Source organism: Ascaphus truei, chromosome 9 (genome assembly GCF_040206685.1).
Source record: "Ascaphus truei isolate aAscTru1 chromosome 9, aAscTru1.hap1, whole genome shotgun sequence".
NCBI classification, from domain to species: domain Eukaryota; kingdom Metazoa; phylum Chordata; class Amphibia; order Anura; family Ascaphidae; genus Ascaphus; species Ascaphus truei.
Genome location: NC_134491.1, coordinates 10,995,194 through 11,017,667, shown reverse-complemented (window position 1 = coordinate 11,017,667; position 22,474 = coordinate 10,995,194). Strand labels below are relative to the sequence as shown.

Sequence of the window (22,474 nt, the reverse complement as noted above, 5' to 3'; positions counted from 1 at the left end):
CAATCGCCTTTCAGTTCTTAAATAAATATGTGGCTCTAATTTTAACTAGGTCAAACATCTCCAATTATACACTACCGACACACTTTATTGAAGTGTGGTCGGTACCGCAAGCCGGGAAATCTCCCGGCTTGCTAGTGGCCGCCCCTCGGCGTGCCGCGCGTCATAGACGCGCGGTCACGCGTCATCGGGAGCGTGCGCCCGCTGCACGCGTGTCCAGGGGCTCCCCGAGGGAGCCCTGGTGTCCCGCGATCGCGGGACAGCGGCAGGGGGTTCCGGGGGACCCGGCGGACCCGGCAGCGGTAGGGAGAGCGCCCCGATCGGAGGGCGCTCTTCCGCTGCTTCGGCGTGCGCCCGTCACACTCGGGCGCGCGCCAGGCTACTGCTGCGGCACAGAACGGGCAAATGCTCGAATAAACTGTGCCGCAGCAGTATATCAAAGTATCCTAACTGCAAAACTGGGACAAAATGAAAGCAAAATCATTGCACCAGATTCATCCAAGATAAATGTCCTGTGAGTCATGCGAGAGGGTGTTTGGCCCAGTATTAAAGGGGTTACACCCCATTTGGCCACCCCCTGCTCTCACCTGGGAGGCGAGGGGTTAACTGGAATGATGTCCAGTATGGTAGTTATGCCCCTGCTTCAGCACCAACTGTGAACCCCCCTGTGAATATGTATTGTTCCCATTCCAGTGTCTGCACCAACACCTACACTGGGATCTATGTGGGAGGGAAAGGGTTAACGTTAATTTGGTGTTTATGGCCCGTTGTCCCTTTTCCTGCCTTTTCAGGCTCCATTTTGCAGTCTCTCCATAGGTCACCATTACAGCCCATGTAACCCCTATGGAGATTCCGGCGATTTGGGCCCATTCTCATAGAAGGCCTGCAGGTGGCACCTCAGAGGAGGAGCGGCAGTCCGCCATTGTAAGTCAATGGAGCCATTCATTTCAATGGGGATTCCTCGACGCCGACCTCCAGGAACGAGTTGGCAGCCATCCAAACCACAGACCGCAGAAGCGGATACAATATCTAAAAAAGAGCTTTTGATCACACTAGTTCAAGCTCAAATACAATTGGCGTGGGAAACTTAGGTTCTAGGGCACCCAGGAATACAATTCTTTTTGTCCCTAGAACCTAGGAAACCCCACACTCGACCACCACCGGGTCCGAGAATTAAGGACTCCTGTAAAGGGTCGCGCCATTGACTCTAATGGTAGCGGAGGTCCCATTGAATCCTATGGCGGCGCCGGCCCATGCATTTCCTATGGAGGCACCAGCCATAATGATTCTAATGGAGGAAAGCCGCGTGGCTTTGAAACGGCTAAGTCCGAAAGTGTATAAAGTGTAAACCTATATCTCCGGTTCTGTGAGTACGAGGGCTGGGATTTTGGTCGCATGTAGTCACTGCTCCGGCATGACTGCATGGCCATTTCCAGCCCTCTCCGATCAACCAGACGGAGTATGGGCAAATGTGAAAATTGTGATTTCCTCATTGACTTCAATGGCGGAGTTGCTCCATTGAAAGCCTATAGCGGTGGAGCCCATTGATTTCAATGGAAGAGTGAACTGCAGGGATTTATTTCAGCTTATAGCGGAGAATCCTGCATTAAAGTTAATAGGGGATTTTAACTTGTTTTTTGTATCTCCGGTTCTGGGGGTCGTGGAAGGCTGATATTTGGCCACTATGGCAAGGGTCCTCCGGCATGAGGACCTGGCAAATTTCAGCCCACTCAGACCCACAGAACGGATTATTTTAATATATAGATATTAAAGAATATACTGTTTTGCAAGGCTGGTATAAAAGCCCGGGAAGGATAGAGCCCATATAGTATGTTAATGCTCAGGGGAGAGACAAGTGGTCTACAATAAACCCCCTGATCAAAGGCTCCGCCCTCCCTGCTTGTGTATGCTAGCACAAAAGAAAGCATGACGTGGGTACTTGTGATAAGTGTTGTGTTTCACACCTTGGGACAAAAGTTTTCCTGTCCCAAGCAGACTGGGCGACGCCAGTCTTGTGGGAGGGGGGCTAGGGAAATGAGCCCCTGATTAGAATAATGCACACCCAGTGGGCAGGTATTACTTTGCCTCTCAAGTGAGGTGGCAAGGAGGGTTTGGGTGCAGATAATTGTCACCCAATGTCTTGCACCTCTTGTTAGGGTATGGGGCTGAAACTCCATATAAACGAGTGTAAGCTCTATGCCCAGTGTCTTTCGTGATGTCTTCATTTGTATCCTGTATTGCTGGATGAATTGCCAATCCTGTACCTGATTGCTTCATTGTCCAACTCTTAAGTGCTATTTCTTGTCTGTCTGTTATTTGTATCATCTTGTGTGTTCTCCTTCTTTAAGGAATAAACTATATTTATTATATCTAAATCGTGTTCAATTCAACCCAGGTATTTGGTGTATATTATAACCTGTCAAGTTACCGTGACGGTGAGATACAATTGTCTTTTTTTGCTTTGATACTGTAAATCTGGAAAAAAATGTATTGCTCCAGGTTTTGCAGCTAGGATATTTTGATACACAGCCCTCAGTGAAGAGCTCATCTACTATCTGAATCAGAGTAGAACACCAGAACTCAATTTGCATTCAAACATCCAATAAAATCTTTTAACCCCTACCATAACTAATGGCAATCCAAGAAAATTCAACCATTTAAGAAATCTGGCTCCATTTCAATTTTCTTTCTACTGCACCGACACACTTTATTCGAGCAAATACCCGGTATGTACCTGGCAGATACCTGGAATGCGCCGCTCCTCACCTCTGACAAGCCCCGTTGCATTTGCCTTCCCAGCCTGGGTTCATGCCTGGCTGATGGGCGGCTGATCTGTTAAATGATAATGATTAGGATTTAATAGGCTGCAATGCTTCGCGTGTCTACCAAATGGCATAAATTCATGAATTGTAATGCAGTATATATATATGTAGTGTGCAGTATTGCAGCCAACGGGAATAAAATGCTTCAATCCCTGCCGGAAAATAACTCAATGCACTCGGGCAGAAAACAGTCACAAACCTCAATACACCCGGGTATACCCGAATTCGTGGGACTAGCCGAGCTCGAATAAAGTGTGTCGCCAGTGTAACTTTGTGCAATACCAACTCGTATTTGCGATATATTTTTAAATTAAGCGGCATGATCCGATACATTTATAATGTATATGTTACAATATACTGTAATAGGCTATAGATATTGTGCCACTGATCAAGCTTGTGTGGAGAATAAAGCAAAGTTTTAGCTCTCCCCCCCCATGCCAGAAAACCTAGCGTCCAAACGTCCTCTGCTCCCTTCATTATCATTCAGTACCACAATCATAGTTTTACCATGAGGAATTTCAAAGGTTGCTATTAGCCCCGCACCCACCGAAGTGAATGTCAACGAAGAGGTTAATTTATGTTTTCCCCAGTCCCTGTAAACAGATTGTCAAAAGATTGCAGAGGCATTTCAAAAAGATTACTCTGAACACAAATAAAGTGGTAAGAATAGTTTATTGTATTATTAAATAGGATGTGGTCTTTTCTAGCCCTTTACAAGTGGGCAGAACAGGTGTGAAATGACATTACATGCTGAGATATCCACAGCTGGATTAGATACTCATGCAGGTCAAATAATTGCCCATGTGAGAGGATCCTTACAGCTTCTATTTGGCAGTGCAGAAACATCTGGCCATGTGTCAAGGAAGAGAGCAGAGGAACCCTAGCAGGCCGTATCTCCCTGCCCCATACATTTCTTGAAGGAGAAGCTTCACAACCAGAAATAAGATGCAAGGCAACTAGACGGTTATAAACAGGCTGTAAATATAAATTAGAGGTCACTGTCTGCACCAATCACATTAAAGGTGCATTCACTCAGTAAAAGGCCAACATCCACATTGCTAACCGAATTATATTTGACCTTTAAATGGAATTTATATAAAAAAATGAATAAGTAAAGTTAATAAAAAAGACATACAATGTAAATCAGTGTGCTTTACAGGTAAACTGTCATCTTATATAGGTCTCCCTTCCCACTCAATTCTACAATCCCAAAAATCTTTATTGCTTTCCTGTTCTGTCAATCAGCAAAGATTTATTGTAGACTGCGATACCTTTCAGGGAACACTGTGCACCGAGTACACTTGAAGAAATCTACAGTATGAGGAACCTAAAAAGCTCTGTACGCTATAATTTCATGTACAAAGAACTAATGTACCGCTGAAAGGTATTATAACTTACACCGGAACCTGTAGGACCAATAGAACTTTGTCACTTAAAGAAAAGGTGCTCAACTACAGTCCGAGTCCTGCAAAAGGTCAGGTTTTCATGATACCCCAGCTTCAGCACAGGCGGTTCAGGGGTTGTCTTCGATTGAGCCACCTCTGTGCTGAATCTGGACTGATTTAGCAACCAGTGCTGAAACAGATATCCTGATAACCTGATCTGTTGGGGGGGGGGGGGGGGGAGAGATTGAGGTCTGGAGTTGAGCAACCCTGACTTAAAGGGATACTTCAGTGAACAATGGGAAGCCAAAAAAAAAATGGTGCAAGGATCTCCAATGAGCTTTTTACATTGCCATGAGAAAAAGGTAATCTATGGCTCATGACCTTTGTTTTAAAACAAAATAGACAACAATACCAAAATGTTGTATTACAACAATGGCATGCACATTATATGGTGCATTCAAAACATCACTGTCGCAATTCCAGCCCAACAGCGAATACACCTGTGATGTGAATAGATATATTATAGGAAAAGGACAATATATAGTGGTTCAAAATCCTGAAACAGTTGGAGGACAAAGTTGATTTCCTGATAACTTAAAATCTCAGTGACTAGAATTATTTAGTTTTAACTGCAAATCTATTCTAAAGACTCCTCAGATTCAGACTGTTTTTGGCAACAAAAAAAAAATATTTCCAACTTGTAGAGTAAGTGCAAATTCATTGGTTAGTTGTATAGGGTTATTGGCCCTTTACTAGTATCACCAGACTTTAGGAGTTCAAGGTATGTGCATTATATTAATGACTACACAGCTTTTAGAATGAGCTCACTGTGCGAATGATGAGCTTGATCCATGGGGGCTCTAGATGGAAATGGAATATAGTTAGCATAGTCCCTTTTTTCCTTCTTTTTATACTAGTTAAAGTAAGAGTGGACAGAAATGTCTTAAAGCTCATGGTCAGAAGAGAACTTCTGTTTTTGGCTGGAAATTTGAGATGCCCCAATAATTTAAAGGAAGGATGCCTTAAAGCTGCCTTCCCCTCTTTTGGCAATTCATTGCCACTTGAGAGAATGATTTCTCAGAAAGATGCATTGCACTATGCTAGGGACAAAGAAGGAAACCTATAATTGTATTGAGAGGACAGGGAAGCAAAGAAGAGAAGCTGAAAACACAGTGCCATAACGCCCTCTCTCTCTAAAGCGGTAAGGATATAACGGATTAACAAGTGAATTGTACAGCAATATATTTTAGGTACACTAGTCTATGCAGAGATGTAGCCATGCTTATTGTACCTGGTGTGGTAAAGGTCTCTGTGATTTATTCTGTTTTTCACACAAACATGCACCTTTGAAAAACACCGTTGCTTTAAACTTACCGCAAATGTCACACAATTTACTTTCCTTGAATCCCTATTCAGAATTATACAACATGAAATGTATGTTGCATTATTTATTTACGCTACAATATGTACATTCCAGATTATGTCTGGAAGGGGACTCTACAGCTTAGCAGCTACACAAATTATGTACGGAGTCTCAATACTGAATTGAAATAATGTACAAAGTTATATAAATGGCGTAACATTTGCGACGAGCATTAAAAAAAAAAAAGAAAACTTTACACAAAGCTGCGACAAGCCTGGAGCAGTAAATGCGTTACCGCACAATAAGTTTGGCTACATCTGTATCACCCCGCTTTTCATCTCTCACAGTGTCGCAGCAATGAAGCACTGGTTTTAATATTAATAGACCAGTGAAGCTATTCTCTCCAGACTTGTGTAGGAGTTAAAATGATATTTCTTTGCAAAAAGTGCTTTACATTTATTCTGCATATGATATGTAGAAGAACATTTTGCTGCATGTAACGTTCATGGTCTGTCAGGAAGCACAACGGGACAAAGCTAACATACTGTACTGTACCACTTCTCCTATAGAAAACAAAAACAGGCAATAAAAGAAAGACCATGCAGGGAATGTTATATAAAAACATAGGAACTAAAACATTCAGTCTGAATATGAAATGCTATTAGACAAGTTTCCTTTCAGGCCTTTGGCATCTCTAGAGAAGGTGCATTTTTCAAACTTCAACTTTGTTAAAAATTTGTTTTCTTTTCTTTCAATAACTGGGAGGGGGACTTGCTTTGACACCCCTGAGTTATAAAAGGGACAATTTACAAGACGTCATCCAGAGTTGCCTTCAGGATATGGTCATTAATGTATCCTGTGGTTTAGCATTGCATTGCTACCATGACATTCTCCATTGCATATACAAGGCCATTTGTATTGAAAGATATTTGCTTAACATATTTAATCAAAATGGATTTTGGCATACTGTATAAAAAGCATAACAAAACCTGAAAAGACACTTCCTTGTAATGAAAGGATCGGCTGCTACAAATAAAATAGCAGACATGAAGGACGCTTCGCTCAACTTCCACCACCAGCTCTAACAATACATGCAGAAAAGGCAGAATCTTCATTATAAAAGTTGCCATATGGAACACAGAATTGTAAATGAGTTAGGCTTGCGAACTGAATATATAAAACAAAATAACATGTACTGTATAAGAATATAAAGTGTTTAGCTGTGTTACATTTAATATTTATCTGGAATCTTCTCAGGTTTCATAGGACCATAAAATACACATTGATTTTGCTGTATGAGAGATCTTTCAAACCCAGATAAGGAGCTAGAGAACAGACGGTAATGGATATTTGTTGTGTTGGTCCAAAGAAAAGGCAACACCACCTGAAAAGAACCCAATATCAGAACAGTATGCAAAAATATAATTAATAAATATACACAATGGTGGATGCAAAGATAGAGTAAAAATATGAGCTCACCAAATATTAACTTAGGGCATTATTTCAGCCAGATTCACAAAGAAAACCCCAGTAACAGACTGCTAGAAGCTGCAAAGATATACATATGGCACCCTGCATTGTAAATAATTAAAAACCACAGAGTTATCAGGCTAAAATATTAAATTAAGTCTAAAAGTCCAGTGTCATTCACTCAAATAAAATATAAGTGTAAAAAACAAAAACAAAAAAAAAACTATAATAAAAGCACAGGGAAGGCTGGGGTGAGTATGAGGTGCCTGAATGTGGCATGTGGCACTGCCAGTGATTAACAATACTCAGTTGGACATTCCCAAGAATGTGAAAAAATGAGTCAGGTCTTGTTCGCAGAGCCAGAGGAACGACGTAGCTTCATGGACATGCGGCTTTTGCTGGTCCGTGGTGACACAGGGGAAGCAAAGTCTGAGCCATCCCCCTGAGTCAACGAGTTCTCGTTCTGCTGCGTTGTGGGGCTAGGGCCTGGAAAACAAGAGAAAAGAAGAACATTAGATCAGGCAAAAGCCCTAGATCAGGGCTAGCCAACTCCAATGCTCAAGGGCCACCATCACGTTAGGTTTTCAGGTTATTCATTCATCAGCACAGGTGGCTTAATCAGTGGCTCAGTCTTTCTTGGCTGGTCAGCAGACCCGAAAAAATACACTAAATTCACCGGTATGAAAAACTAAAAAAGATTTACTGAACAACATAATAAAAAGAAGGGACAAACAAGGGGAATCTCCTCCCATGCGTTTCACGCTGGAATAGTGCTTTCTCACTCATTGAGAAAGCGCTATTGCAGCGTGAAACGCATGGGAGGAGATTCCCCTTGTTTGTCCCCACTTTGTCCCTTGTTTTTATTATGTAGTTCAGTAAATCTTTTTTATTTTTTCATACCGGTGAGTTGTTAGTGCATTTTCTCGGGTCCGCTGACCAGACAATCCCCTGCTTCGTTTTTGTAGATTGTTCCTGACTGGATGGACGTACGGCAGCTCTGCAGGATTGGACACAGAAAAACACACACTTGTTTGAAGGAGACGGAGTTTCATTATGAGTTGTGCTACACTTCACCGGGACCATAGAGGGACGAAGAGTGAACTTCAATCGAGCGGGGCAGAGGTAATTCACATTTTCCTCGCCAGTGTATTTCCCCGCCAGTTGTTCCAGCAGAGCCCGTAGGCTCTATCTGTATATACACCCCAATAAGTCTGCATTCTTCCTTCCAACTACAAAGTGGTTCTGTTAAATAATTGATTATAGTTAAAGATAAAACGATTGCAACGGCGCTTACCTGTGACAATGTCCTAAAATATGTGAACTATGTAAAACAATGTGTTTAAAGTAAATAACAGAAATATAATCTCTGAAGAAAAGATTAACGAGAACTGTGATCTATTAGTAAATAATGTGATAAATCCACCACCCAGTGTAAAGGTGCTAATAGAAAAGCTACTCAGAACCCTTGTAAAGACTGTTCTCTTAGTCTGTTTGATTGCAGAATTCCTCAAAGATTCAGGGGAGCGCCAATGTTCACGTGGTCATATGTAAAAGAAAAATAAAGGCAACATAGTATAGTATAGTCTCAAATCTTTCTTTCAAGTGTAAAGGTAATCCACTCACAATTTTCTTCTCATAAGTAAGGCATTACAGAGACACTCCTCTCTCTGATTAGAGCAATGAAACTGGATATCCACAGGTGTAGACCCCTTTCAATTCCTCTCCACCACCGCACGAATACCCAGGAATAATAAGAAACACCAAATAGCGCAATAACGTCTTAAAATGTATTGGAGATCATCACAAATAAAACATATGGATATGCACTCACATAAGATATATAAGTACAGTCACTGTACGAAATCCCGATAAGGTAAGAGCAATTCACCGGTACACAGTGTGTTGTTCCCCTCTAAGTCTCTGCTCCCATCAACGTCACATCCGGTTGACACAGGGCTAAGGGCGGAAGTGCTGTAAGGAGGATCTCCGGCTGCCAGGACTTCGCGTCTGAGACTTGCACAGGCTGGATACTGAACAAAGATTCTACGCGTTTCGTCGGTACGACTTCTTCAGGAATCCTTATCGGGATTTCGTACAGTGACTGTACTTATATACAGGCATACCCCGCATTAACATACGCAATGGGATCGGAGCATGTATGTAAAGCAAAAATGTACTTAAAGTGAAGCACTACCTTTTCCCCCACTTATCGATGCATATACTGTACTGCAATCGTCATATACGTGCATAACTGATGTAAATAACGCATGTGTAACATGCTCTATAGTCTCCCCGCTTGTGCACAGCTTCGGTACAGGTAGGGAGCCGGTATTGCTGTTCAGGACGTGCAGACAGGCGCATGCGCGAGCTGCCGTTTGCCTATTGAGCTAGGTGTACTTACTCGTGAGTGTACTTAAAGTGAGTGTCCTTAAACCGGGGTATGCCTGTATCTTATGTGAGTGCATATCCATATGTTTTATTTGTGATGATCTCCAATAATTTTAAGACGTTATTGCACTATTTGGTGTTTATTATTCCTGGGTATTCGTGCGGTGGTGGAGAGAAATTGAAAGGGGTCTACACCTGTGGATATCCAGTTTCATTGCTCTAATCAGAGAGAGGAGTGTCTCTGTAATGCCTTACTTATGAGAAGAAAATTGTGAGTGGATTACCTTTACACTTGAAAGAAAGATTTGAGACTATACTATACTATGTTGCCTTTATTTTTCTTTTACATATGACCACGTGAACATTGGCGCTCCCCTGAATCTTTGAGGAATTCTAATAATTGATTATACCTGCACCTATTAGCTGCTGCTATTACCCAAACTCTTTGTACTGTATACATATATACTTTCACAAATGGATTGCTGGAGATTTATTTATATCTCCTTAAGGCTGTCTGTTTGAGCTATGAATGGCTCCTCGGCAATTATTTCTTACTGAGCCACCTGTGCTGAAGCCGGGATACCATGAAAAACCATCAGAAAAAATAAACCCTTTACTGCACCAATAAGCATGTCAAATCAGGGAGACATTTTTTGTTTTACCAAGAGATGCATGAGGAAAACACTTGCAGATAAATACAGATGCAGTCAACATTATTAATACACCACAGGCTGATTGCAATGGGACATGCACATCAATGCACAACCGGGACAAGGGGACATTGTTTGAAATCAGCTGAGTGTGATAAGGGTCGGCTAACGTGCTTTTTTTCCAGCAGGTGCAATGACGTTGACATATTCCAACAAAATGATTTCTATTGCTATTTTAGAAGACTGATACAGTATATACCAAATCATTACCACATCTGTTTTGGCGCAAAATAGCTATTAACCAATAAATCTGATATTAACCAGCATTCAGTTGCAAAGGGTTGAATACTTGAAGTATTACTTGCTACAATATGTTCTAAAGCTATGTTAAAAACATGAAAATGTCCAGAAGAAACAATATTGAAAACTATTTCCATCCATGAACATTAACTCAGAATGCTTAGTTAAAAGGTAATATTTAAAAACTTAAATGTTCTATTCAGTAGTTTATAGGGTGGTCCTTCTATGTTAACGATTATTTGTAGTAATCATGAGATTTGTTTCCTTATTTGCTGCAAGAGGATTCTGTAACATTTCTTTATACAAAGCGTATCAGTTCCATTTGGAAGTAAACGTCAACCAAGAACTCTTTATATCTGAGAAAAATAAATAAAAGTAATTTGCTGTAATATACAAATTACCACGATGCTTAAACTGTCTAAGATATATATATATATATATACACACACACATATATATATATATATATATATATATATACATATTATATATATATATATATATATATACATATTATATATATATATATATATATTATATATATATATATATATATTTAAATAAATACTTGAATGCTAAATAATGGCATTAAGGATTAAGAAGTAAAGGTACATTTTTATTATGGCATATAGTAAATCTTTTTCTGCAGGAATAAGTTTCAACAACAAGTAAAAGGGATTTGGTTACATGTTACAACTCTGTGTAGATATGAAGCCACTTTGGAGAAAGAACAGACCGTATACTGTATTTTTCATGCCAGTTCACTGTGATGCTAGCACATTGCTCAAGCCGATGCTCTTAATATAGTTACCAAGTAAAATAATCTTTTACTTTTATTAAAAACGTGTTTAATATAGCTTGTAACTGTACAATCCAGTAACATTTTCCCAGCAGAGAAGTGATAAAATTGGTGCCTCCCCAACATGCATCATAATAGCATAATTTTGTTAGAAGTAAAAGAAAAAGTTTTTATTTATAATGCAATTGATGATGCCATGAGTAGGTGGGGCAAAGCGAAGGCTGCCAATTGAATTTGTGTTGTACTGCACCTGAAGGCTACCAGCAGCTAAGAACAGAGGGTGTGTATTATTAAAGGTATTTTGTATTTTGTGCCTGTTCAGAAGATGCTAAACAAGAAGGGAAACAAAGAAACATTGTTGGTGTATTATTCCAGTTGAATTTTGCACTTCATTCATCCTTTTTAAAATGTATGTAGGTTAACTGCTCCAATTGCTCCATACAGTGCCAGCTTCCCACTGAAGTGGGCTTGAATTGGGACAAAACCCCTTGATATATTAATAAGTGCCCACAATGTATCTCTCAGCATAAACCTAATGACAAAAAGTTTTCAGTACTTTATACTGTACATGAACCTCATTTACTTTTTTTTTTTACACACAAACTGAGGTTTACTGATAAATAAAATTAGTTGGTATGGCAAGCAGCATGCATAGGTCTCCCTTTAAAACAATGTTAAAGTAGAGTAGTACTGAACTGTATGTCGGTGCGAACTGGTCAGATAAGTTTAATCTTAACCCTCCCATAGAGTAAATAATTTAGACTTGACCAAACTCCGCGAGGCAACCTGTACTGTGTATTACAGCGCTGAGCATGACTCTTTCAGACATTAATGATTTCCGACAGAAACCAATGCACTGCATCAGAACTTTTCCTTTCTGTTCCTTGCCTTTAAGGCTATCCATGGCTTCGCCCCCCTCCCTCCCCCTTACCTTCAGAACTGCATGATCAGTAACATCCCCAATCAGGCTCTTAGATATGCTATCGCACATCAACTCATTGAGTCTTGGTTAAAAGTCAATAAAGCTGGGAGAGATTTTTCAAGGACCGCCCCAAGACTGAGGAATAAGCTCACTGCAGCTTTAAGAAGTCAGGATGCTTTGCTTCCCTTCAGAAAGGATTTAAAAACTTCCCTTTTAGACAAAGACTGGCATACTGACACTAATACACCGGCAGCCAGTTTTCCTACTCCTGTTCGTGTTTTCTGTCCTTTGATGGTCTTCCTCATTGTTCCCTTATATGTTTTCGGTAGGTCTCGCTTGTAGGTCTGGGGATGGTTGTCCTCCCTAGGTTCCTACACATGCTCTAGTGCAGAGGTTTCTTGGCGAGTAGCACGTTAGAAAAAAGTTGAAATAAATAATAAATACGTTCCAACATAAGTAAGCAGTCAATTATGTTTCCAAGCTTGCACAGGAAATGTAAATATGCCTGTTGCTTAATGAGGTCACATGTTGCTGCACTCATTGTACAGCAAGACAAGAAAGTATAGAAAAATGGTGCGGATTGTTATACAGTATAAAGCATCAAAAAGAAAAGGTCATATTTAAGTGGCACAAAGCTGTACAACACCTGATGGCACTCCGTGAATGTGCAAAGATGATGCATCTGATACTGCACAGGCCCTGGCACGTAGCAGGTATGTCATTGCAAAAATGCTAGTTTTCCAGGGGCTGATCGATGTAACCAACCCATAAGAGCGGTCAGATCTTTCAAACCAGAAACAGAAATGGAGATTGCACCACTTCAGTTTCCATTGTTGGTTGACAGTCACAGCCATGTGATCACTAATAAAGTGATAACATTGCAGTCAACCCTGGAAGTTCAGTGGCACTTGGGTGATGCCAGACTTCCGGCAGCAGAAAATGTTAAAGCAGCAATTCCACCTATTAATTTCATTTTCACTTTTTATTTTGTTTTATAGAATTCGAACTGGGAGATCCTCCAGAGAGAAATCATGGTATTTTTACAGGGCCAGATTTCCTGATACTTACAGTTTTAGTTTCTGGTGTTAAAGCCCTTATTCAGGAATTCAAAATCCTGAAGGTCTAGAAGGTCGGTATTGAGCCGCAATGGATGACTGCAGCTTTCTCCTGGATGACTGCGGGCGCAATTTTTATCAAGGAAGTAAAATTGCAACTAGATTGGCCAACTTGACAAAATTCAGCTTGAGGTTTTCAACCGGAACTCTTTGGAAAGTAAAAAAAAAACCTCCCTAAAAACGCAGTTTAATTTAACTTTGAAACCGAAGATTTCTCCTGAAATTGTCTCATTTCGAAAATGCAAAAGAAAGAATTTTGGAAAAATAATTCACTCATTTCTACTAAAACGGTTGGTCTTAGGAACAGAGGAGGGGGGGGGGGGGGGGGGGGGTGTCGCCAGAGAGGTGTGTGTGTGTGTGTAATTTTTTTCTTCTAAAATGGGCAGGGATGCTTCTTTAACCCTTTAGGTGCCTAAATACATAGTTACTAAGTCATGGGGTCTGGCACTCCAAGGGCCTCATGATGTAGTAGCTATGCATTACTAATGGCTTGTTTTTGCAGGGGAGAGATCTAACAGGAAAAGGAACGGAGAACTTCTCTTCCATTCAGTCAGCAGTGACAGAGCAAGTTCCGGATGGGCCGTGGCTTAGCACCAATTAGTAATTATGACCCCTTAAGGGGAGGATTCACCACCAGAACAGGGTGCAATACACCCTCCCCCTTCCCCCCCATCAGCGCTTGGTAAAACCTGTTTATTTATTGCAGTTGAAGGGGACATACTGGACACCTAACAAGCTCCTATTGAACCCCCAAAATGACCATTTTACTTATTAGATATTTATACATATATATTTAGGCACTGTACCGTGTATGAGTCTCACTGGATGTGCTAAAAACTGAGCTTTGTCTGTGTTTTATGTTCTGTCTCTGGTTTTAAAATATTTATTGCCATGCTCAGTAGCACTCCTCTGTGACACTCATATGCTTATATATATGTTGTGGTCATTTTGGGGGTTCAATAGGAGCTTGTTAGGTGTCCAGTATGTTTTACAATTCTTGTCCAGCTAGTCATGGCTGATTGGAGGGTGGCAACCTCCTTCCTAATTTAAGCTCACCCCCTCCCACATTTAAATGGTTATGGGCTCACTCCATAGCATCTTCCACTCAGGGGAACTTGTCTGCTTGCAGTTTGGCTGTGACATCTCTAATACAGAGTGCTTTTCCTGGTAATGTACAGGTTAATAAAAGCTTCAGTCAGACTCAGAACTTTGCAACTAATATTGACAGATTTACTATAAATCATTCTTCCTGTTATTACACAGGTTATTAAGAATTTATATTAGCGTTAGGGACCCCTGATATGTGGTCTGCCTTGGCGTTGGCTCAGGGGCTTACAACAATTTTGGCCAAAAATGTCAAACTAAAAGACCATTTTACTTATTAGATATTTATACATATATATTTAGGCACTGTACCGTGTATGAGTCTCACAGGATGTGCTAAAAACTGAGCTTTGTCTGTGTTTTATGTTCTGTCTCTGGTTTTAAAAAGTTGAAGGGGACAGCAATGTATTGCAAACCTCTTCCCCGCTGAAGTGGGCTCACTGTTTTTAATTGTATACACTCACGTTTACAGATGTGGAAACAAAAAAGAGGCCATTTAATATTGAAAATTGTAATCAAACCTCCTTTATACCCATTCCGAATTAAGTGACCTCTACCCCACTCTTACGTATTATAAATCGTGCACGGCTTTTAGCTTCATGCTGATAAACGCACACTTTTGCATACTCATACACTCAATATGAGACCATATTACAATTCTCCCCACTGCCTGCACAATTAGCCATACAGTAATTAGCCAGTTTCATGCAGTGCATATGGTGCCAGTGAGAGGTTACAGTAGATAGTTATAATGGAGATGTGTTTCATCCACTACCCATGCAATGATTTTGAGGTACAGAAAAAGAGGAAAGGAAGGGGAAAAAAATGGGTAACAATGTCTCTAGGTAGAAAAGCAGAAAGACAACGTGGGAGAGAGAGAACTAAATCTTACCTTTGATAAACAGAACAGAGATTTAATGATCTAAAGAAGGGAAATAATAAAGAAAACAAAAAAAAATACCAATTAAATTATGAGCAGGAATAGAGCTAGATGCAACAGGACAAGGTGTGTAAAATCATCAAATAGAAAAAGGCACTCAGACACCCTGAATAGACATGTAAACACAATACAAAAACATGTAACAGGCTATTCAAAGAAGAATTAGTCATCTCAGAAATTGACACATGATGCTTAATGATTTGGTGGGTTGTATGAAAACCCTTGAGCTTAATTTCAGCTCTAAAAACAGTAATTAAAAAAAAAATGTTTTAAAACATTTAAAATGGAGGCTTTTTTTTAATTATATATACTATGGTTATTATTGATGTTATTTGACAATAATGGCAATGAAACAGTAGCCAATATACAACTAAATCTTAGCTTGTCGCAAAAGTCAAGTAACATAATTAGCACAATTTATCTTTAGATAGTGGTTGATCGGGCAGAATCTAGTTTTCAATAATCAAAATGTCATAATTTGCTTAACATGGCTCCTTTGTAAATGTAGTATCACAGATTAAAGAATTCTCCCACATTTTATGTTGAAGAGCATATGTGATTTTTTTCCAACCTTATCTACAATGTAATTATGTTATTAGACTATGGGTGTGTCTAAGGAGGGAAGCAATATGCAATTTCGTCTTCAACGGTGAAGTAATACTTGAAGGAAAACATTGTTTGGGAATATATTTTTTTGAGCTTGTGTCAACATCCTAATCACAATTTAGTTATGAAATTCCATAGTAGTTTTTGACCCTTCAAAAGTAATATTGCAAATTAGGATTATTTTTTTAAATGACTTCTATGGGATGGGAGTTTTTTTTTTGATGGGCAGTTATATGAATGTTCTAATAACGAGGGTCAGTATTCATATAATGAAGAAGATTGTAGTTCCATTCATGTGAATACAGCTTAACTATTCTACAGCACTGGGATGCGGTATAGCAGCATATTGAATAAAGAATTGACAGCACTCTTGTATGTCAACTAAGTGTGAGCTCCCCCATTAGCTTCTAAAAAAAGTGATTTTATATATATATCAAAAAAGAAAGAAAGTCCGCAGCACCCACGAGTAGAAAAAAGTTATTTATTTGATCTTATTTGATTTACCTGATCTCTTCCGGCGGTGTTACAATGGAAAACACTGCCGGAAGAAGAGATCGGTGTGTCTCGAAAGCTCGCACAAATAAAAGCATTTCGTTAGCCACAGAACGGTATAGTCTATTCGTTTTTGATTATTAAGCTCGGCTAACACGGTACAGATACCTCTACATCTAAATATATATAAATAAATATACACGCACTTATGTATATATCTGTGTGCATACAGTATTTACACACGCAAACACACACACACACACACACACACACACACACACACACACACACACACACACACACACACACACACACACACACACACACACAATGAAAGGTTAAAGCAGCTGCAGCTGCTTTTTTTTTCTCTAAGTCTAACATATGAAAGGAACAGAACAATTGGGCCTTATAAACAAAGCTGTTGTACAGTAGCACTCAGGTTGAGCAGCGAATAGTGATGGGTACCCATGGCTATGTGAATAACGAGGTTAGAACACTACTGTACCTGATGCTGATAACCGCATTCAACCCTGTTTGCCCAAATACTGTATCATCTGTAAATGTTATCAATATTATGTGTAACTAAAAATAGTAATGTATGATATTGGCAAAAGCTTCACCACAAATGAGCATGCTGTGCCATATAATTAAACTGTAGACACACATCTCCCCAAAAAACTATGAAGGGAGAAAATATAATAATGTCACTGTTTTTGTTGCTAACTGGCAGAAAGGAGGTCAAAGTAGAACCCTAACAAGTTTATGTTGATTCTGTGAATTACCCACTACAAATCACAGTGATTACCTGGCCCTAGAGGGTTCTCCATGTAGCAGTTGTATGTAATAAAGAAATTAAGTGGGCTAAGTAACGAATAGCAGGAGCTAAAATATATCCGAGAGCTCATTTCAGAAGACATAAAAATATTTACAAAACTAGAAAAGTTTAGACATGTAGGATTAAACACACAAATTATGCTATAAAAGGAGCATTAACCCACAAGACTGCAGCCAAGATTAAAACAGCTTATTTCTGAATAGCAAACCAAATTGCTGTAGATCTTATGTTTTTTCAACAGTAAGGTCTTGAGCCTTACTCTGGCTTTTCTTATGACACTGTGGAATGCTTCATTTTAACAAGGTAAGTTCCAAGGAAGAACCTGAAAAAGTCCTATATATAGCACTCGCTGTGGAACATAAATTGATGGACTAATAGTCAAGAGATTCTCAAAATCTCCACATAAAGGTCAAATAGACCAAGGCTTGCCAGAAATTGTCAGATATAATACACATGTCCACATAGGACTAAAAGTTAAAAATAATAAAAATGTAATAATAAACAATAAATGAACAGTAAAGAGTGAACATATACTATTGCACCCTGTAATATAATTAGATATTATATCAACCATCTTGTAGTAGGCTGATCGGTAAGGTCACTTCTATTGTCCACTGTGGAATGCTAAATGAATATATGAGAATACAGAATTTCTTCCACAATACTCAGTTAATGTAACTTTTTAGGATATGGACATTACGGAAGCGTGGTAAAGAAAGTCAACATTGCAGGAGGGCTTTTGAAGGATCATTTTAAATATAACCCACAGTACTGTACAATTATTTGTAAAATTATTTTTGGTATTGTGAATTTCCTAACGAAGACCAGTAGTCATATGTATTCAAAACAGATAGATCTGACGGATGGTTTTTATTAGTACAGTTGATTCTGACCTTGATTACTAGATAATGCACATTGCTGAGCCTACGTTTTTAGAAGCATCATTAGAGACAATAGTGGGTGTGAAGGAGCCTTTTATATGCTTTTTAGTTTTGATATTGGAAACAGGTGGATTGTTTATATTCGTAAAGTTGATTTTGACCTTGATTACTTGTTCACCTTGAAGAACCTAGGATTTCAGAAGCATCATAACGGGACAATAGCAATAAGATGTCAGGAGTGCAAACACCAAATTATACCTCCTGTTACAGCTAGAAGATGAAGAGCACATGTACCATAATGCTGCCACTTTGTCATGTGATGCGTTATGTAGAAGTTTACAAAAAAAACTACTTACGTGCATTCAGCAAGAGATGATTTGGAGCTGGACAGAAGACCTGTGCAGCGTAGTCTTCGAAGGTAGTGGGTTCCAAATGCTGCTGAATGATTGAATCCAAGTAACGCATTCTCTCTTCAAAGCTTATTTTTGCCAAGGAGTTAAGTATAACTTTTTATACACAATATTGTTAATCAGAGCACACCGCATAATCTACATTATACATATGTAGAAACACATGCAATTACTTACTACTTATAAGAATAATGATCATTATTCTCCCCATCATCTTCACGGTTCATTGTAAAGCCCACCTAATCAATGAAACATTTGAATAGCCAGGAAGTGCATGGTTGACCACTCCAAATACAGTACACTTATCCCATCTCCAATCTTTCTTGCACTCTAGTATAAAGCCTATTACATTGGTTCCTATTTCATATTTGCCCATATTATCCCCAAGTCTCCCGACATACCATTTAAAGAAGATTATTTAAAGTTTCTAAAACATAGTAATAAACAAATCTAAATAACAGATGAGGGTGAGGAACAAAAAAAGGGTAGGGGGGTGGGTGGAGTGTAAAGGAAAATACATGGCATTCACTTTCTAGCACCATATTGGTAGCATGGTTCAAGATAAACGATAAAATACATTTTAAGGATTGTTCACGCCGAGACTTGAACTTTCAAGGAGTTTTGACTAAGTGCCATTTTCAAAACCTTTTTGCAAAAAACTTGTTGAATCATCTTTGCAATCCCGTTCATAAGATGAAAATGTCTCCCAAGTGTCAGGTAAACAGACTTCTTCCTCTGATTTGTTACTAGATATATCAGATTCCACTTCAACATAGTGTTTTTGTCTTGGTCTTTTTACATGCATTTTAAATGCAGAAGGGGGAAAATGGAGCGAGAGGAGACATAGGAAAGAAACTCAGAGGTCAAGATACAAAGAGAAAAATAGATAGAGCATTAGAAAGCAAGGTAAAGGATAGATACATAAATAAACGCTATGCTGATCAACTCTGCCCAATGCTCATGGGACAGACTTCTGCAGCAAGTTATAAATTGCTTCCTGGTTAAGGTTCCTTCAATTCCCAGCTGACATGGAGGGAGAAGGTACTGCCTGTTAGCTGCCACTGCCTAGTTGGAGTGTCCTCGCCCAACTACTGGCCCACATGGATGCTAGAGCATGCGCTCTAGCACCTCTGCGATGCTGCCAGGAAAACAGCATGTTCACCTCAGCGTGAAGACCCTCATGGCATCTTTTTACCCGACTACTCCCATAGCGGAATTGTGGCTTGAGAGGGGAGACTCGGTACCAGGGAAGGGACAGGGTGGCCCATGGATGAGTCTTGTACCACAGGCTACTGTGGGCAGCAAACAGGCAGCCCAAAGAGAAAAATATCAAAACTTATTTGAAACTATTATTACTGTTTATTTGTAAAGTGCCAACATATTCTGCAGAGTGAGATCAATTATAAACAGAATGGCATACCCAACAGGACAAAGAAACACAAACCAATACAGAAGGTAACGAGGGCCCTGCTCAAGAGAGCTTACAATTTAGAAGGAATAAAGGGCAATGGTGAAAAACAAATGTAAATTGGCTGCTCATCGTAGGATGGCGTACGGTCCAGCTGCACAGCTGCATCTACAGCAGTGTTTCCCAACTCCAGTCCTCAGGGAACCCCAACAGGTCAGGTCTTAAGGATATCCCTGCTCCAGCACAGGTGGCTCAGTCAAAATAACTGAGCCACTGATTGACCTACCTGTGCTGGAGCAGGGATATCCTTAAGACCTGACCTGTTTGGGTTCCCTGAGGACTGGAGTTGGGAAACAATGATCTACAATATTAAGGTTTGGAGATGTGGATGTTAGTGGGTAACATATGGCATGGAGTTTAGTCAAGTCGCACAACTGGCACCAATAGAGGGGGGGGGGAAGGGGGAAAGTAGTAGATGTTAGGAATATGCCAGATAGGATTCCTTAAAAAGGTGAGTTTTCAGAGGGTGTTTGAATATCTGAAAGCTGGGGAGAGTCTGATTGTGCATAGTAGGGAATTCCAGCTAGAGGGAGCAGCACAGGAGAAGTCGTGTAGACGGGAGTGGGAGGCAGCAATAAGGTAGGAGGAGACGTGGATGTCGTGGGCATAATGGAGGGGGCATTTAGGGATATATTTGGGGATGAGGGCTGAGATGTAAGGTGGGGAGCAGCGTTGTTGAGAACTTTGCAAGTCAGAACTAGCATTTTACATTTAATTCTAGAGGCCACTGTATGGGAAGCCAGTATAAAGGTTTGAATAGAGAAGCAGTAGAAGTGAAGTGGCGAGTGAAAATGATGAATCTGTCAGCAGCATTTTAGATGGATTGAAGTTGGGACAGGAAAACGAGGGGAATTTTCCAAAAACAGGGGAGCGGGCTATTGTATCCAGGGAGAAAAATAAAAATGGAGTGGTGTTCGAGGGCCAAAGTTACCGGTAGTTTCCTAATTCTCCCCGGCGAGCAGGCATTATTTGCCAGTACGCGGGTTGAACTACACCGGGCCTACCCAGTATCCCCCAGACTCCTTGTTTTCGAGCCCAGATATCCCGATTAATTTCCTTAAGACATATCATGTATTAAACTATGTTTTATTATGTTTGGTGCATTTGTTATAAGTCTCTATGCAGTCAGCCCGGGAATGTACATAAGCATCAGCATGTCTGCATAAAGTCCGTAGTTCAAAGGAGAGAAGATGTCCACAGGTGAGAAAACAGTTTGGTGGGCGAGGAAGGGCAATTGTCTAGGTCCGGAGAACAGAGGGCACCTGGTGGAGCCTGCTCATCTTGATCATTGCCGGAGGCCTAGGATTTGGGCGATATTGCTTAAAATCTTTTTCTTGGAAGGGCATTACTTTTTTATATGTTTTACTACTAAACTTTAATACACTACAGTATGTGTGTCCTTGCGCTTCTCTTCCCATATAGTACAGAGCCTGCAGAAAGTCGTTGTTTCTGATTGCCTTTATCTTGTCTATTAGGCTTTGCCTTTTGGAAGACTGACTATTCCTTTTGACATCTGGAATTGAACACCAAAGAACCTTAAGTTTTGTCAGGGAAGAAAGTGACTTGTTTGTTTATTACCCATCTCGTGAGCCCTAAAAATGCCAGTACTCTTGCAAGTTGACGAAGAAGATTTCTGGCCTGAAATTTTATGAAGATCTCATCGCGATAATGTAAGATTTGGATCGCCTCCTTCCTTAGTTCTGCAACCAATGTTACGAAGAACGTTGTGAAGCTTCTTGGAGACGTTGCGAGACCAAATGGGAGAGTCAAGAGAGAGGGGATTTGGCCCGGGATTAAAGGGGTTACACCCCATTTGGCCACCCCCTACTCTCACCTGGGAAGCAAGGAGTTAACTGGACTGGGGTCCAGTAATGTGTTTTTGCCTTGCTTCAGCCATCCAACTGTTTATTCCCCTGTATAAATGTATTGTTTCTGGGTCAGTGTCTGCACCACACACACACTGGGGCTTAAGGGGTTAATGAGCTGCAGTTTAGGAAAATACATTAGGATGCGTGGTGTCTTTTCAGAAATAGCTGGGCTTCAAAAGGCTTGATTGAAGTTGGGTGTGAAAAGGTACAGAGGGGGTTGGTGTATGTTAACACATATTGCTGGTAGACAGCTAGGACCCAGGCTGGGGCATTGGGTGTGAAATATAGCACCGGTGACAAATGTTCAGTACAGGAGTCCCTGCTTCAAAGGATTTCTTGATGGGGGCCAGGGGTGCGGTTACGCAAGGAGATATCAGAATGAGTGACCTTATTAAATATAAGAAGATTATGAGATGTCCTCGGCTGAACGTGCTAAAAGCTACATATGTGTATTCGTGGGACTGATTCGCACATAACGATTACAAACACATGATGTGTAGCAGGTCCTAAGCGACAGATATTAATATCTCTCTTAATTTTAGTATTACACGGTAATATTTAGTCTCATTGGGAGCGTCATGCGTGCCGGAATGTATTAATATGTCTCACGTGCCAGTAAGTATTACTGAACTGAAGTTATGAAGTTATTTAGATAGGAA

General features: G+C 40.1%; 1 protein-coding gene across 9 annotated transcripts in view; it reads right to left on the bottom strand.

Moving 5' to 3' along the window:
- Positions 1–3,472: 3,472 nt before the first annotated feature.
- RALGAPA1 (Ral GTPase activating protein catalytic subunit alpha 1) overlaps positions 3,473–22,474 on the bottom strand; it is a 234,572-nt gene continuing 215,570 nt past the window's right edge. For 8 of the 9 annotated variants that reach the window (XM_075613327.1, XM_075613328.1, XM_075613331.1 and 5 more), the window contains 2 exons: positions 18,426–18,547; positions 3,473–7,523 (listed from right to left, as the gene is read on the bottom strand). In XM_075613327.1, coding sequence (XP_075469442.1) covers positions 7,378–7,523; positions 18,426–18,547 — 268 coding nt within the window. In that variant the 3' untranslated portion in view covers positions 3,473–7,377. Of the gene's footprint in view, positions 7,524–15,207; positions 15,238–18,425; positions 18,548–22,474 lie in introns of all 9 variants that reach the window. The other variant, XM_075613329.1, reaches the window with a different exon arrangement.